Genomic DNA, 13,557 nt, shown 5'->3' with positions numbered 1-13,557 from the left:
GCTCCATTGATGATAATGGGCTTGTAGTCTCTGTGCTGACCCCTTCTGAAGTCCACCACCAGCTACTTATGAGGACTTACCTCATCAAATGACACCACAGGCAAAGTATTAAAAGGCACATATTATACTGTTATAGAGCATGTTACAGTCAGAGAGTCTGTCTTACTGCTTTATTTCCCTCTCGTTCAGACACTCTCCGAAAAACAAACACGCACGTGAAGCTTCGGCTCAAGCGGTCGACGTCACATGCGTCGTGACGCAATGCGGAAGTAATTTAACCAAGATGGCTGCGTCCTTCACAGGCATGATTTGGTTTCACTGAAGTGTCAGATAATGTGTAGCAGTTGCATTTTTAAGAGCTAAAAGACCACAAGGGCAGCTTTGAGAGCGGAAACATGGAGAGGCGAGAGTTCGTGGCGTCTCTGGTGGTAAGATAATTTTATTTACACAGAGTCGTACTTTAAATACAGACAAATATAAGCTGTTAACCCCCCTCTCATATATCTGGATTAAAAAACGCCACTTTGCCGGTTCCTTGTTGTTCAGACAGTATAATGAAATCTGTTTGAACAGGTAAAAGTCCATGACGCTTTATGTTTAGCTCGAGAAAATAAAAGAACGGTACTGAAATGAATATATGTAAACGTTATTATAATGTAAATATAAATATATAGATAAATATAAATTGATAAACTTCAGTTAATCTTCTAGCCAGTCTGTTTTCGGTTGGAGTTTTGTGGAGACTTGAACCGACCTTGAAGAGTCGATTTTAAATGAACTCTTACAGACACAACCAACATTTCTCAGCTCTCCTTGTTTTGCAGTTAAATATTTGCTAGACATTAACGTGACAATATAGCAGTGTTTTCTGTTTCCTAAGTGGACAGTGGGTGAGTGTTGCAGCATTACTGTACATCTCACAATGTGACTGTCACCGCAGGCAGGTGGCTGTGCGGGGATGTGTGTGGATCTGACCCTGTTTCCACTCGACACAATAAAGACCAGACTTCAGAGTCAGCAGGGCTTTTACAAGGCTGGAGGCTTTAGGGGCATCTACGCCGGAGTCCCATCTGCTGCTGTCGGCTCCTTCCCCAATGGTATGATGTTAAATTGTGACAGCTGGATATGTATTCCCTCTGAACTATTGTTTGCATTATTTCTGTTCTTGTGTTATTCTATCAGTGTCTCACTGTGTATCTGTAAACATAAGTCACGGTGTAAATAATAATAATATTTACACCGTGACTTATTCAGCTCATTCATCTTGAAGAAGATATAAAATTATATCTCATATTAAAAAAAAATCTACCTTAATCTCACCTGATTCTGTGTCCATGTATATGGAGGGATTACTGAGTAATGCAACCAGAAATGACAGCAACGTATATCTAATTTTTTTTTTTTTAAAACAACAACAAAAAGAAAAACTTCCAAACTGCAATCATAGCTTATGTCTTGGTCATGAGTTGTTTTGGAACATATCTTTTCCTACACTTCCTACACCTGTCAGCATTTAACAGAACTTACCTGTTTGGTAGTATAATCTTTTACCGTTCACACATAACCTTATTTTGCTCTTCTGATAGATGTCTGGTTGGATATTTTAGTTTGGTAGTTCACAATCAGATTAGTTTGATAAGAGGGCAGCTGATTTTTCAGTGGGCCGATATTGTCAGTCGATATTAGTTTTTTGTTAATCTATCAGTATTGGCCGATTAGCTTAGAACTTTGTTTTATATCTTCTCTTTGAACAAGATAGAAATTTAGGAGTAACGTGGCCTTACAAACCCAACAGTGAGATCTTAAGAGATCCAGCCTACGGCTCTTCAATGGGGTGTCACAGGGTCCCCGGGAAAAAATTGTAAATGTAAAATAATAAAATAAATATTCTTCTGTAGCAATAACAAAGTATAACATAAATTATTCTGTAGCAATTACACAAGAATATCCAGTAATGTCCCTGCCTACAATTAAACACATTCACTTACTGAAAATCGGGGGCATCTGCTGTGGCAAATGGGTTCAAGCCTTTGACCACAAACTTAGTCACTGCTCAGTGACATTCGTCTATCCTGGCCTGAAAGGAGACGCTAACGGTAGACTGCAGTGAGAACTGCCAGCATCTGAGCCAGACTCTGTCTGTCTCTCTCATCATGGTCACCTAAATGCACAGTAATGGCAGGTTTTGTAATAAGGCAGATCGCGCTAACATAATATGCACTGTTAGTTGATTATTTACCTGCCGCATTAACGGGAGAGGACGTGCAAACGTTACAGCTGCTGCTGGGTTGAGATTCATGAGTCCGGAGCGGAATTAAAAACATGACATTCATTTAAGGTTATCGCATGTTTTTTGCATATTCGTAGTGTTTGTGTTCAGGCTTTCTAACTTTTTCTACAGTCACTGCTTCAAAGAGGATCAAATGTTTAAAAAAAACCCTTCAAAATCTCCATGGAATGCACTTATGCTTTTCTCACAATTTTAAGTGCTGCCAACTGCTTGTTACTCCTTTAAACAGTTGCTGAAAAAAGTACCATTAATAACACTGAAGCTGATTCATTTATTTGTTGAGCTGCAGCAAATTAACCATGCACTCAAAGAATTTACCACAAATAACACTGTAGCTTTCTGAAAATTTAGTGATTATTTGAATTCACTGGAACCTTAAACTAAATGATGCTCTCCTTTTAGCATTTCGATCAACTATTTTGCTTTACAATCCTATTTAAATGTCCCTTTTATATCTGTTTGTTTTCTTAGGATTTAATTTGGGAACTTTGAATTGCCTTGTAGTTGAAGTGGTCTATAAAGGGCCTATAGATGTAAACCTCCCTAACTGTAGCTTAGTGTTTTCCACACAGGCAGCATCCTGGTCAAGGAGAGCATTTGAGAAGGTGCCAAGCACGGTCTTACAGGGTAGCAGCTCCAACGTACCTAATATTTGAGCATCAGTTTAAAGAAAGTGTGTTTTTTCTGCATGTCTACCACTCTCACAGTCAGAAATTGAAAATACAATAAGCATCTCTTTATTTGAGTAGAGTAGAGTGATTTTGATGATTTCATCTGTATACTTTTGCAGAATGTGTTAACTTTCTTTGGGTTTAAGTGCAGGCAGACACACACACACACACGCACACACACACCTCAGTTCCTCCCCTGTCAGTGGTAGTGAGGGATATTAATTGCTCTATGCTGGTTGACTAATGGGCCTTAAACGCCTGTGGTTCTGCTTGGTTTCAGCCGCTGCTTTCTTCGTCACCTACGAATACACAAAGGCCCTTCTCGGCACCGGTGGAGTGTTTGCATTACCACATGTGGCACCTGTCACTCACATGCTGGCCGCCTCCCTGGGAGAAGTAGTAAGTCAGCCTGTCCCTCATTCTCCCATCCTTTGTCTCCTCTCATGTGGATTTCTATCCCCGTTTCGCTCTGGCAGTAAACTGTTGAGTCATTTGTATTCTTTTGTTGGTCTAAATGATTCCCAGCACTTCCATCTTTAGAAGGCCAGCTGTCTTTACATGCATATTTTTGCTCTTCTGTGTTCTTGCCCTTGTTGTTTCTTTCCCACCAATGTATGTCCCAAATGAAAACCAATGGCATGTCTCTTAATGTTTTCGCCTTTTAAATTTCGTAGACCGCTCTTCAATGGAGTAGCTGGGGAGGGAGTATGTGGTTTTGGCTGTAGGCCTCAAGGTCCAGCTGGGTGAGTTAAGGGGGCTTCCTCGGTACTGTCCCAGCAGTTCTCTCAACCAGCTGGGTAAATAAGACCTCATTACTGCCTATTGATTCATCTACTTTCCCATCTCAGTACCCCAGACTCTGACAATTTAGTCTGGGGAATTCACGCTTGAAACCAATGAGAAGCAGCGCAATTTCCTCAGCCGAATCCTCTCCCAGTCACTTGTAGTGAACCGCAGGATTTGAGCCATAAGGGGGCCATGGGTATTCACACTGGCATGAAATGGGGGATATGGAAAATAGGATGCCCCCCTTGGTATACCCTAGGCTGTCTGCAAAATGCTAGACATTCAGTATTCATGGCTTTTGGATGGGTGTAATTTAGCCAGGTTTTGCATGTTTATGAAATGGGATTATTCCACATGGCAGGTTGTTCACTGTACTTTAGGTTACCTACGAGGTGCGATCAGAAAGTTCTGAGACTGAGCCTGTTCTGCAAGAACGGAGCGAAGCATGGCATCATGGTTTAAGACCTAGAGCCCAACAAGCCTTCTAGTGGGAGAGTTTCCTAGGAGCAGCTTGATCTGATGCATCATGCAGATGTTTCTTCCTCTTTCCCAGAATGAAATTCAAGTTGAAAGTTTGACATTTTGACATGGTGGAAGAGATCCAGCACGGGTCGTTTAAGGCGCTTACAGAACAGAACTTCCAGAGGGAGCGATCCGAGTGTGGCAAAGCACAGAGAACAGCGCGGTGCTACACAAGTTGTTCTTTTGTTTTGTTTTTGTTTTTTTAATTTACAGAAGTCTGTAGCCAAACTTGGATCAGGGAAAAGTTTTTGCCTTTTTTAGATGGAGTCTCTAAACTTTTCAGGCCTCACAGTGTTCGCAAGAGGACATAATGATACTCGAAGATTAGCAAATCTTCCCCTAGTTCTCAGAATTAGTGTATCAGTTATTGGGGTTACTGTATGTGTTTAACACTTAACAATCAGAACATTTTTTTCAGGTTTTTTATGTATACTACAGTCAAGTTGAATGTGAAAGGTCAGGCAGAGGTTGCCACTACCTCTAACCTCATTGTGGATTTGAGCACATCAAAGGCACAAATCCACAGAATGGAGCCGAGCAGAGCAGGGGCGGTATCCTCCTGCATTCTGCCAGCTGAGATCGTCTTGTTCAAAGAGGCTAATCTTCAGGCTTAGCCATGAAAGGCCTACCCTAGTGCTGCCCCGAGTTAGATACAAGACCTAAACTTCTGCACTGTGATGCAACAGCAGCCAAATATGATTCTTTGTCTCAGTAGGTGCTAATGACTTTTTATAACGGTCTTGTTTTGAGTGTCTGACAGAAGTGGTGACAATTTCTTACTTTTCTTAGTATTTGCCAAGAAAATAATTAATAACACAGGCAGTAGAAAATGCGTGATTAACAAAGATTCTGGTAATCCTCACTTCCTGAAGTTTTGTTTCATGAGAGGTGTATCTGACTTACTTTAGCACTCTTTTATTTAGCTTCAGGAGACAAGACACCCTCTTTACTTTTATGATGAGCATAAATCTTTTCTTTTTAATTGAATTTATAGTTTGGTCTTGATAAGTAAACTTGAAGCCATCCGTTAATTAGGCTGCTATGGCTGCTGTACGACTTCCCATGATGTACTGACCCTTCCTTATTTTCTAGTCCTCATGTATATAATGTTGTGGGCATTTAGTTTGATTTTGTCGATTCTCTCCTGTAGTTTTTCTCCTTTTGAATGTTCATGACTGTTCTCTCTTCTCCTTACACAGGCCATGACCAGTGTAATAAAATAAAACCCAATTCTTATCTGCTGACAGGGTCACTTGAATCTTACGTTATTCACCTGGTTTCATCCAAAGTTCCTTTTTTTAATAGTCCATCTCATCTGAGCTGAGATTATATCATAACTGGCCAATCATAGCTAGGTGTGTTTTTCACTTGTCCAAATGTTTTATGAGTCAGTGCCAGGCAACAGGTTAAAGCAGAAGCACATCAGCTCTGTCAGATGTGTGTGAGATGGGTGACAGAAAAACACAGTGAACACGGTCACACAAGACTTTATTTTCTATTTTGGCACTTATATGTGCTATAATTTAATATACAGTGTGCTAAAAATGTTTTTGTCCTTTAAGCCACAAATAAAAAGGACATTAGGCAACAAATTGCCAAAGGAAATTTTTGAGGGATCAAGGAAAATATTTCACAAACAGATTTTATGAAAACTGTGCAGCTTCCCCATTTTCATCCAAATGTAATATGTCAAACAGATCGTAATGACCGCCTATCTTTAACCAGATCTAATCAATCTTCATTTTTTTCCCTTTAGCAGTTAAGATGGTGGGATGGATGGCGACTGTAGATCAGAGTGACTCGCTTTGATTGTTTCCTTATTGCTCTACCTCCTTCTCGTTTTCTCTTGTGGAGACCAGAGCAGCAGTTGTGTGACACACACAACTTAAAGAAGAGGCAACTTGTTATTTGGTCCTCGCCTGACTTCCCCTCTCTAACCCACTCAGTCTACGATCCTTTCCCCCAGGAGGCTAGTGTGTTTTACCAGCTGTTTCCACTCCACAACGTTCACTACAGATGTTTTACGGGCACTTATTGCTTTGCTACTTTGATGTCCAAGCTCAGTGGATGATGTGCTTGACTTAGCAATATCTTATTAATAAATGTAGACTAAATCTATTATAGCCATACCAAAGGGAGTTTGCTGCTCAGATTTTATTCTGTACCAACGTATGATAGTGGAATTAAAATCCTTTGGTCTAACAAGTGCACAGTCTTTGTGGACGAAGCCAGAAATTTACTAGAGCTGTTGAATATTACTCTTCAAGTGTCTATATTAACCTAGTTACCACTGCATTCACCTGCAGGCAATAACAGACAGACAGAGAGTTGTAGAGAGAAAGAACTCGAGAGGGTCGAGACAATGAGAGAAAATCCCCACTGCCACAAACACCTCGGTGTTTGTGCGACCGCAGTGGTGGGACGCTCCCATAAAGAATGTGTAAGCTGATGGCGTCTGTCAGGCTCTAGCAGGCTGTTATCCAGCCATTAGATCAGATTTATCTTCATTCCCATTCGCTCGACGTCTGCCCTGAAAGCTCATTTGTCAAGGCCAGGCAGCAGGCTTCTCTCGCATCTATAACCCCCCCTCCCCACACCCTCTTACTGCCACACATCTGTGGGAGGATGTACTGGAAAATACAGTGTGACATGACAAGATAGGGGGGACATTGAGAAGGAGGGAGCACGAGGGAGGAGTTTCTTTTTTTGGGAGGGAGGTAGGAGAAACTGGCAGCCACTTAACTTGGCTCTGAGAAATAATCCATGCATCGCCTTCGAGGAGCGCCACGCTCTGTGATTTATTGGCTGTTGTTTCAGACTTGGAGACATGCAGTGTCCTCATCTCTACCCTTCTTCTCCATGACCTTTTTCTTCTCCATCTTCCTTCTTTCTTCCATTTTCCTTGCTTACTTTATCCTTTGCGATACTGTAATGCATTTGAAGTATAATGAAATCCAAAGAAAGCAGTGGTTACAGACAGTATTGTCTTTTTGAAAGGGCAGCTCAAGGCACTCTTACTGTTTGTTTTTTATTTTTTATATTGTGTTAACTGCACTATAGTTGCAGCCAAATGTCAACAAAGAAAAAAGATTAAAATTTACTATTGTCCACAAAAGGGCAATCTTGTTTCTTGGTGGTGATCGCACTGTTTTTTAATGATGAATAAATCCAAATAAGTTAGGCCCAATGCAGTTATTACAGCCTATATGTTTTCCCACCTGTTGTTGCTATGGTGCCAAACGGCAATCCCGGTCCCGACTGACCGACCACCGTGTCCTGATGGCCAGACGTGGTAAAAGAGGCATGGGGGCAAAGGCTTGCCGGATGGAGGGATTTAATGACTCTAATGTGCTACGAGTCTCTGCTAATTTCCCATCCCTTACTGTGGTTCTCCCATGACTGAGTGCTGGACTTTCACTACAAACAGAAAACATACTCTGTCATTTGGACTAACGACAACAGGCCAAACTGAAGAGCTTCAAACACAGACAGGCAGCTTCCTAATGAAGGCTGCTTGACATATCCAGCAGCTTGTAAATAAAGATAAATGGTAGCAGAAATTTAAAAGGCTACCAACAGATTTCTAATAAGTTTACGAGCCGGAGGAAAGTGTTGAATGCTTGCATGCTTGCTTTCGTTCCCCTTCTTGATTCTGTGCTCCTTTCTTTTTCTGCTTTGATTTCTTTGTATCTCGCTTGCTCTCCGATGAGATATTACCTCCGCATCTCTAGCCATTATTTAGATTTCCTTCATCCCAGCCATACCTCATTGTGTCCTCATTCAGCATCACTCATTTCCCTCCCTCGTTTGCTGCCGCTTCTGATACTGTATCTGAAATAGCCTCGGAGACCACACACTCGATCTTTTATCCACTCAGCATCATCGCCGCCACCTCTAGTTGCACAAATTACTCCCAAATAAACAATGTTCCTCATTTATTTGGTGTAATCTGTGTCTCATTCTGGCCTCCTCGCTGCAGTGACAGGAAAGGAAAAGGCCATCTTAAGTCCAAACCCCCAGCCAATTACATTAGTAATTACTTGTCATAGCCACTTTCTTTCCATTTAGCTGCCGTTTTCTGCTCCTTTGGAGAGTTGGTTTGGGGTAAACATGATGTACAATGTATTAGAAATTCTAACTTGACCAAAGGGGGAGGGTAAATGAGATCTCAGAGGCAGATGCAGCAAGCTCAGTTGTTGCGAATGGGTCATGCAGGTGCGAGTTTGGGCACTTGGTGGTAGTGTTGCTCCGTGGTTGTGCTGCAGCTGGACACACTGATGTGAAACACCAGCAGCCTGCACAGAATTATAGAGGCGCATTCAAGTCGTTTGTTTTTGCTGTTATGTGTGGAGATTAAGGCTGCTGTGTTCACTGTGTGCTGAAAAGAGGAACAACTTGCGTAGCCTGCAGAAAACGTGATGTAGTGAAAGTCAAAACAAAGTTGAGAATTGGTCCATCTGTTGCTCAACAGTCGGCAGGTATTATAGCAGTACAGAAAAATAAGAGACGACAGAGAGAACAAGTGTCCACCAGAACCCTTTAACAGGGTATGGCCCAAAAGAGCCCAAATGCTAAATCACTATAGCGACAGCTGAACTGGGAAAGGAGCAAAACGGGAAGCGTCTTTAATACACTGCCTCTAACATTCCTTCTCTCCTTGCTATCCTACTAGCTTGGTGTTGCTGTGGCGTCTGGCATCTGTGCGACTAAGGGAAGTCACAGTAGGGTGGGGGGGGGCTCACAAATCGCTCTCAAAGATTGCTTGCTGTTAGCCGGTTTTTCCACTCCGGTGCAGGATAAGTGGGAAATCAAGCCGCCAGGTGGGCAGCTGTGCTTGCCTGCCTGCCTCTCCTTGCCTTTTGGACCATGGGAGTTATGAAGCATAAATATTCATGTCTGTCTTCACTAGCTGTTGGCAGTCCATATTTTTGTTGACATATGGTGGATGGGTTGGGACTTGAGCAGGGAGTGTGGCTGCTGGGGTGTGCATGCGTGTCTGGATCTATCAGGGTGTTTGACGGTAGCATGTTCCTTGGACACAGATACACAGTCAGCCTGATGACCTTTTGCAAACATGACAACTGTTGCTCTGGTGTCATGTCCACTCTGTGTACCAGTTTGTTAATTGGCCCAGTTGCGCACTAACTAAAGAAGTCGTTAGCCTGCCAGCTTCATGTAATTGCTCTCCTCGAGCCGTGCCACATCATGGCCACCTGCCACGTAGCAGAAACATACAGAAGGTGATATCATGTACAGCAAAAGGGCATCTAGGGGAGTGGCGTGGGTATGTGCGCACACAAAGATGTGGGTTTCCTAACCTCCAATTAAGCACAACATGGATATAAAGGGTCTATAAAATGAAAGTATAGTGTAATACAACAATTACAAATTCAGGCTTTTAATGTTTTGTTTTTTCATCCTGTAGGTGGCGTGTATGATCCGGGTACCCACAGAGGTGGTCAAACAGAGGGCCCAAGCTTCCCTCTCATCCTCTACCTACAACATACTGCTGGCTACTCTTAGAGAAGAGGTATGTGGCAATCAGAAGCTTGTTTTTGGCCATTAATTTTGCGTTTATGTGTGTGCGATTTTTGGCTGTCGTTCATATCAGTAACGCTGCTGAGATATGGGATCTGAGGACATTGATGAAAACAAGCCTGTTGCCAAGAAATGCAAGCAGATTATCAAAAAGCAAACTTATCTGAAATCCAGAACTAAAGTACTCGCACTGTGAGTTTACAAGTAATGAAGTGTACTGCTAGTTCATGTGAAGCCATGATTCAAGGCTGAGGTGTTGATAGTAGTTCCAAAAGGTAGCAGATCAAGGTGGGGAAGATTTAAATGAGTATATTGTCCATATTCATATGTTTGAACATATAAGTAAATTAAGTTTCTGAAGTCCCCTCTGCTTTGAGCCGGATGTATCGATCAGATCCACCAATCACTGTTCTGAATGGGTGTGGATGTTGGGTCACTGATTTCATAAATTGTAATAAATTGTTAGACTCTGCCGCTCCCATCTAAACATTATGATGTTGGGTGGGTGTGGTGTGTGGGGTGGGGGGTTTAAGACGAGTGCTTTGGTTGGAGCATACCAGCGCCTAACAGCTCTCAGCAGTTATGTGCTGCTATAATCTGTGAAGAAGCTGAATAAACGTTGTTCCCACAGATGAATTATACAAGTGCTTTATCTGTTCATTGACTGATGTGCATTAAAGCAAAAATTAGATTTTATACGTTAGATTTAAACTTTTTTTTTCCTGTTGTTTCTCGGGGCAGGGGGTTCGAGGCTTGTACAGAGGATATGGCAGTACGGTTCTCAGAGAGGTAGGTTTCATTCACGGGTTATCTTCACACTCAGTCGCTCACTTGTGTCTGTCATCCACTGTTGATACCATCATCAGTACCTGTTCCACAGCAGATCCTGCACTTATGTCTGTCTTTGGTAAAGTTTAGTTCCAGGTAATTACAAAGTATGTCATACAGATCATATTGAAATCAATACTAAAAACAGCTCCTCAGCTCTTTGAAAGATGTGTGGTGGATTTTTTTGGATAGGTTGAACGGATATTGAGGCTTTCCACGCTTGTGACTGAAGACAATTTAATTTCTCTGGGGTTGGATTGAAGTTTGTAGTATTGATTTACAGATTTTTTTTTTTCCTCCCTCACTTTCAATTCAGTCAGTTACTTGCACAAGATGTGTGCTCTCCTTTTTAGAGCTAAATCTGATTAATTAATTCAATTACTCTGGTTATAAATGCAAAACAAAACAAGGATAAATGAGTTCTGGGCTAAACTCCCTTGATAGGCGCTCACCTTTTTGTAATGGAGAAAAAAAAGCAGCTCTAGTTCTTTGATTCATGATCCTCTGCCTAATTGCACCTGCAGTGCATGATATTGTAAAATAATTGCGGGAAGCATTGTATGGGTGTTTTGAGTTTCAATAGAAGTGGAAAAAGAAAATGGAGAGGGAGAAAGAAGTATATGAAGGTGACACTTGTCTTTTTTTTTTTTTTTTTTAGGGAGGTGGGTGAGGGCGTAATCTAGTCCCCTCTGCTGTGCTAGCCTGTACTTATTTTCTGCCTCACTAAACTGATGTTATTCACGCAAATTCCATCTGGACAGCCAGGGAAAAAAAGGACAACAAGACACTGTGATTTCTCCGAGGGGCTCTGAATAAATGAATACATTTGGAGGCTGGCGCACGGCCTGTGTGCATACTAACACTGGCAGATGAAACGCAGCGGTGGCGGCAGGGATTTGGGGCACGGGAACGGCAAAGGATGCTTCGTGGTGATTGGCTTTGACGTGTGTCAGGAAGGTAATTCATTTTCTCTCAGCCTCCGTCGCTATCCGCCCATCTCGCTCCTTTGGCCAAGAGACCTTGTCAAGATAAGTTTGTTTATGTGGTACGGCATGGCGCCTCCCTGCTCTCACTGGCCCACTAATTGAGGTCCTATCTGTGCTATATATTCATTAGGCAGCCTTCAGAAGGCTTTTCTGATGGGTATGATATCGCATTAGCGCCCAGTGTGCAAGAATCCACTTTGATCATCTTGGAGGGTGGAGTAAAGGAGTACAAGTGTCACATCTGTTGTGATCCGTTTGTCATTGTTGCGCCAGCCTACATGTACGGGCGGTTTTTGCCCAGCGCACCCCGGCTTTGCCCAAAGTTGTCTTTAAAACTTAAATCTAAATTATTGATTAATAGGATTTCAGTTCTTTTTAATTTTGCACCACATTAATCTTTATTGCGGTATACCCTTTCTGTCAAGTTTTCTGCTGAGTTGGCATCTTATGGGTTCCAACTGAACAGAGCATGAAATCACTGAGATTTAGATTGGGGTGAAGGAAACTGGAGCGCGGTGAAAAATTACTTTATTCTGCTCTAGAAAAACAAGGACCTTTTTTAATTAACACCAGCAAGACTTTGCTCAGGACTTTGAGAGAGACTACACTTGCCCCATATCCCACATAAGCTGTTGATGTTGTCTGTGTGTTCATTTGCATTCATTGTATGAAAACACACAGGGTAATCTTCCGAGTCTAATCAAGACTCTAATTATATGTCATCAGTAGTAGTGGTCCTCATTTCGTCAGGATTTCCTGCACTTGCGGTGTTTTGGATTGTACCATCTTTCTCCACTAGATGGCATGTTAAGATTGGTACTGCCTTTATGAAGCTCGTGCCTGACTTTTGTTTGAATTCCACACAATCTGTACTTCCCCTCCTCCCTCTCCTCACCTATCAGTACCAATCCAGCTCCATGACATTTATGCACAGCAGTTACTGATTTTTAAAAGAAATTATTTATTTTTATATCAAGCCCTTTTTTTCTGATCCAACATATTCTGAGGCAATATTGAGTAATTGAGTCTTATGTGGGTTATTAGATAGTGTTTAGTAATGTGGTGTTGTGTGGGTTGCGGAGTGGCAGGTGTAAGTAAAGCTGGCTCTGTAAAATGCACCTTGTCTCAGTGACTCTGACATACAGCCAGTCTACATATAATCACTTATAGTTATGTTCTGGAAAGTGTCTGCTCTGAATGCTCTTAATAAACACATTTAATCTAAGAAGCACACAGACAGGGGAGGTATTTGAGCCACCTAAGTTAGAGCAAAACCGGGTGTTAGAATGACTTCCCTTTACCAGCATTACATATAGTTTGCTTAATACAACCCCTCCGTCAACCTCAAAGCTTCCCCACTTCAGCAGCTGGGACCTGGCAATGCAAAGTACAGGCTCTGGCAGCTGGGCTTATGAAACACCTCTCCATCCAGGCTCCCCCATCCCAGCTCTGCTTTCTATTTATCCATCTCCTCTTCAATCTGCTGCCCAATTCCCCCCCCCCCTCTCCAGCAGAGGGCTTAGCTGTAAGGAAAGACACGCTAACCTGGGATTTAACTGTTACCAACAGATCAAATACAAATCGGAGCTGATTTGTATTTGATCTACAGAAAAGTGACAAATGAGAGAAAAACATGAACCAAAGACCGCATTTTGCCACAATTTGACCAGCTTAAACAGAGTTCTCTTTAACTCTGCTTGAATATATTGTTACATTGAGTGTTCTGATGTCATAATGATCATTAAGTAATTGCGTTTAAATGGTAACCACACTAGGGTCATTTAGGAAACTCAGCGTGTACCATGTTTACATGTCTGACAGCTCAGGTCTTGTGGTGTGTACACTGGGTTATAATTGTCAGAAATAATGTGGGGGTGGATGCTGCTTCCTCTGGTGGAATCCTAAGGTTGAAATTGTCTCAACAGGCACACAGCAG

At 42.1% G+C, this 13,557-nt stretch overlaps 1 protein-coding gene across 1 annotated transcript in view; it reads left to right on the top strand.

The window, feature by feature from the left end:
- Positions 1-240: 240 nt before the first annotated feature.
- The window catches only part of slc25a26 (solute carrier family 25 member 26), a 57,021-nt gene continuing 43,704 nt past the window's right edge, over positions 241-13,557 (top strand). The window contains exons 1-5 of the mRNA XM_005731199.1: positions 241-428; positions 941-1,097; positions 3,242-3,360; positions 9,695-9,799; positions 10,549-10,596. Coding sequence (XP_005731256.1) covers positions 396-428; positions 941-1,097; positions 3,242-3,360; positions 9,695-9,799; positions 10,549-10,596 — 462 coding nt within the window. The 5' untranslated portion in view covers positions 241-395. The remainder of the gene's footprint in view (positions 429-940; positions 1,098-3,241; positions 3,361-9,694; positions 9,800-10,548; positions 10,597-13,557) is intronic.

This window comes from Pundamilia nyererei, unplaced genomic scaffold, assembly GCF_000239375.1.
Source record: "Pundamilia nyererei isolate P.nyererei 1_Seehausen unplaced genomic scaffold, PunNye1.0 scaffold00042, whole genome shotgun sequence".
Taxonomy (NCBI): Eukaryota; Metazoa; Chordata; class Actinopteri; order Cichliformes; family Cichlidae; genus Pundamilia; species Pundamilia nyererei.
Note: the sequence above shows the minus strand (reverse complement) of the source record. Positions and strands in the feature narration are given on the sequence as shown.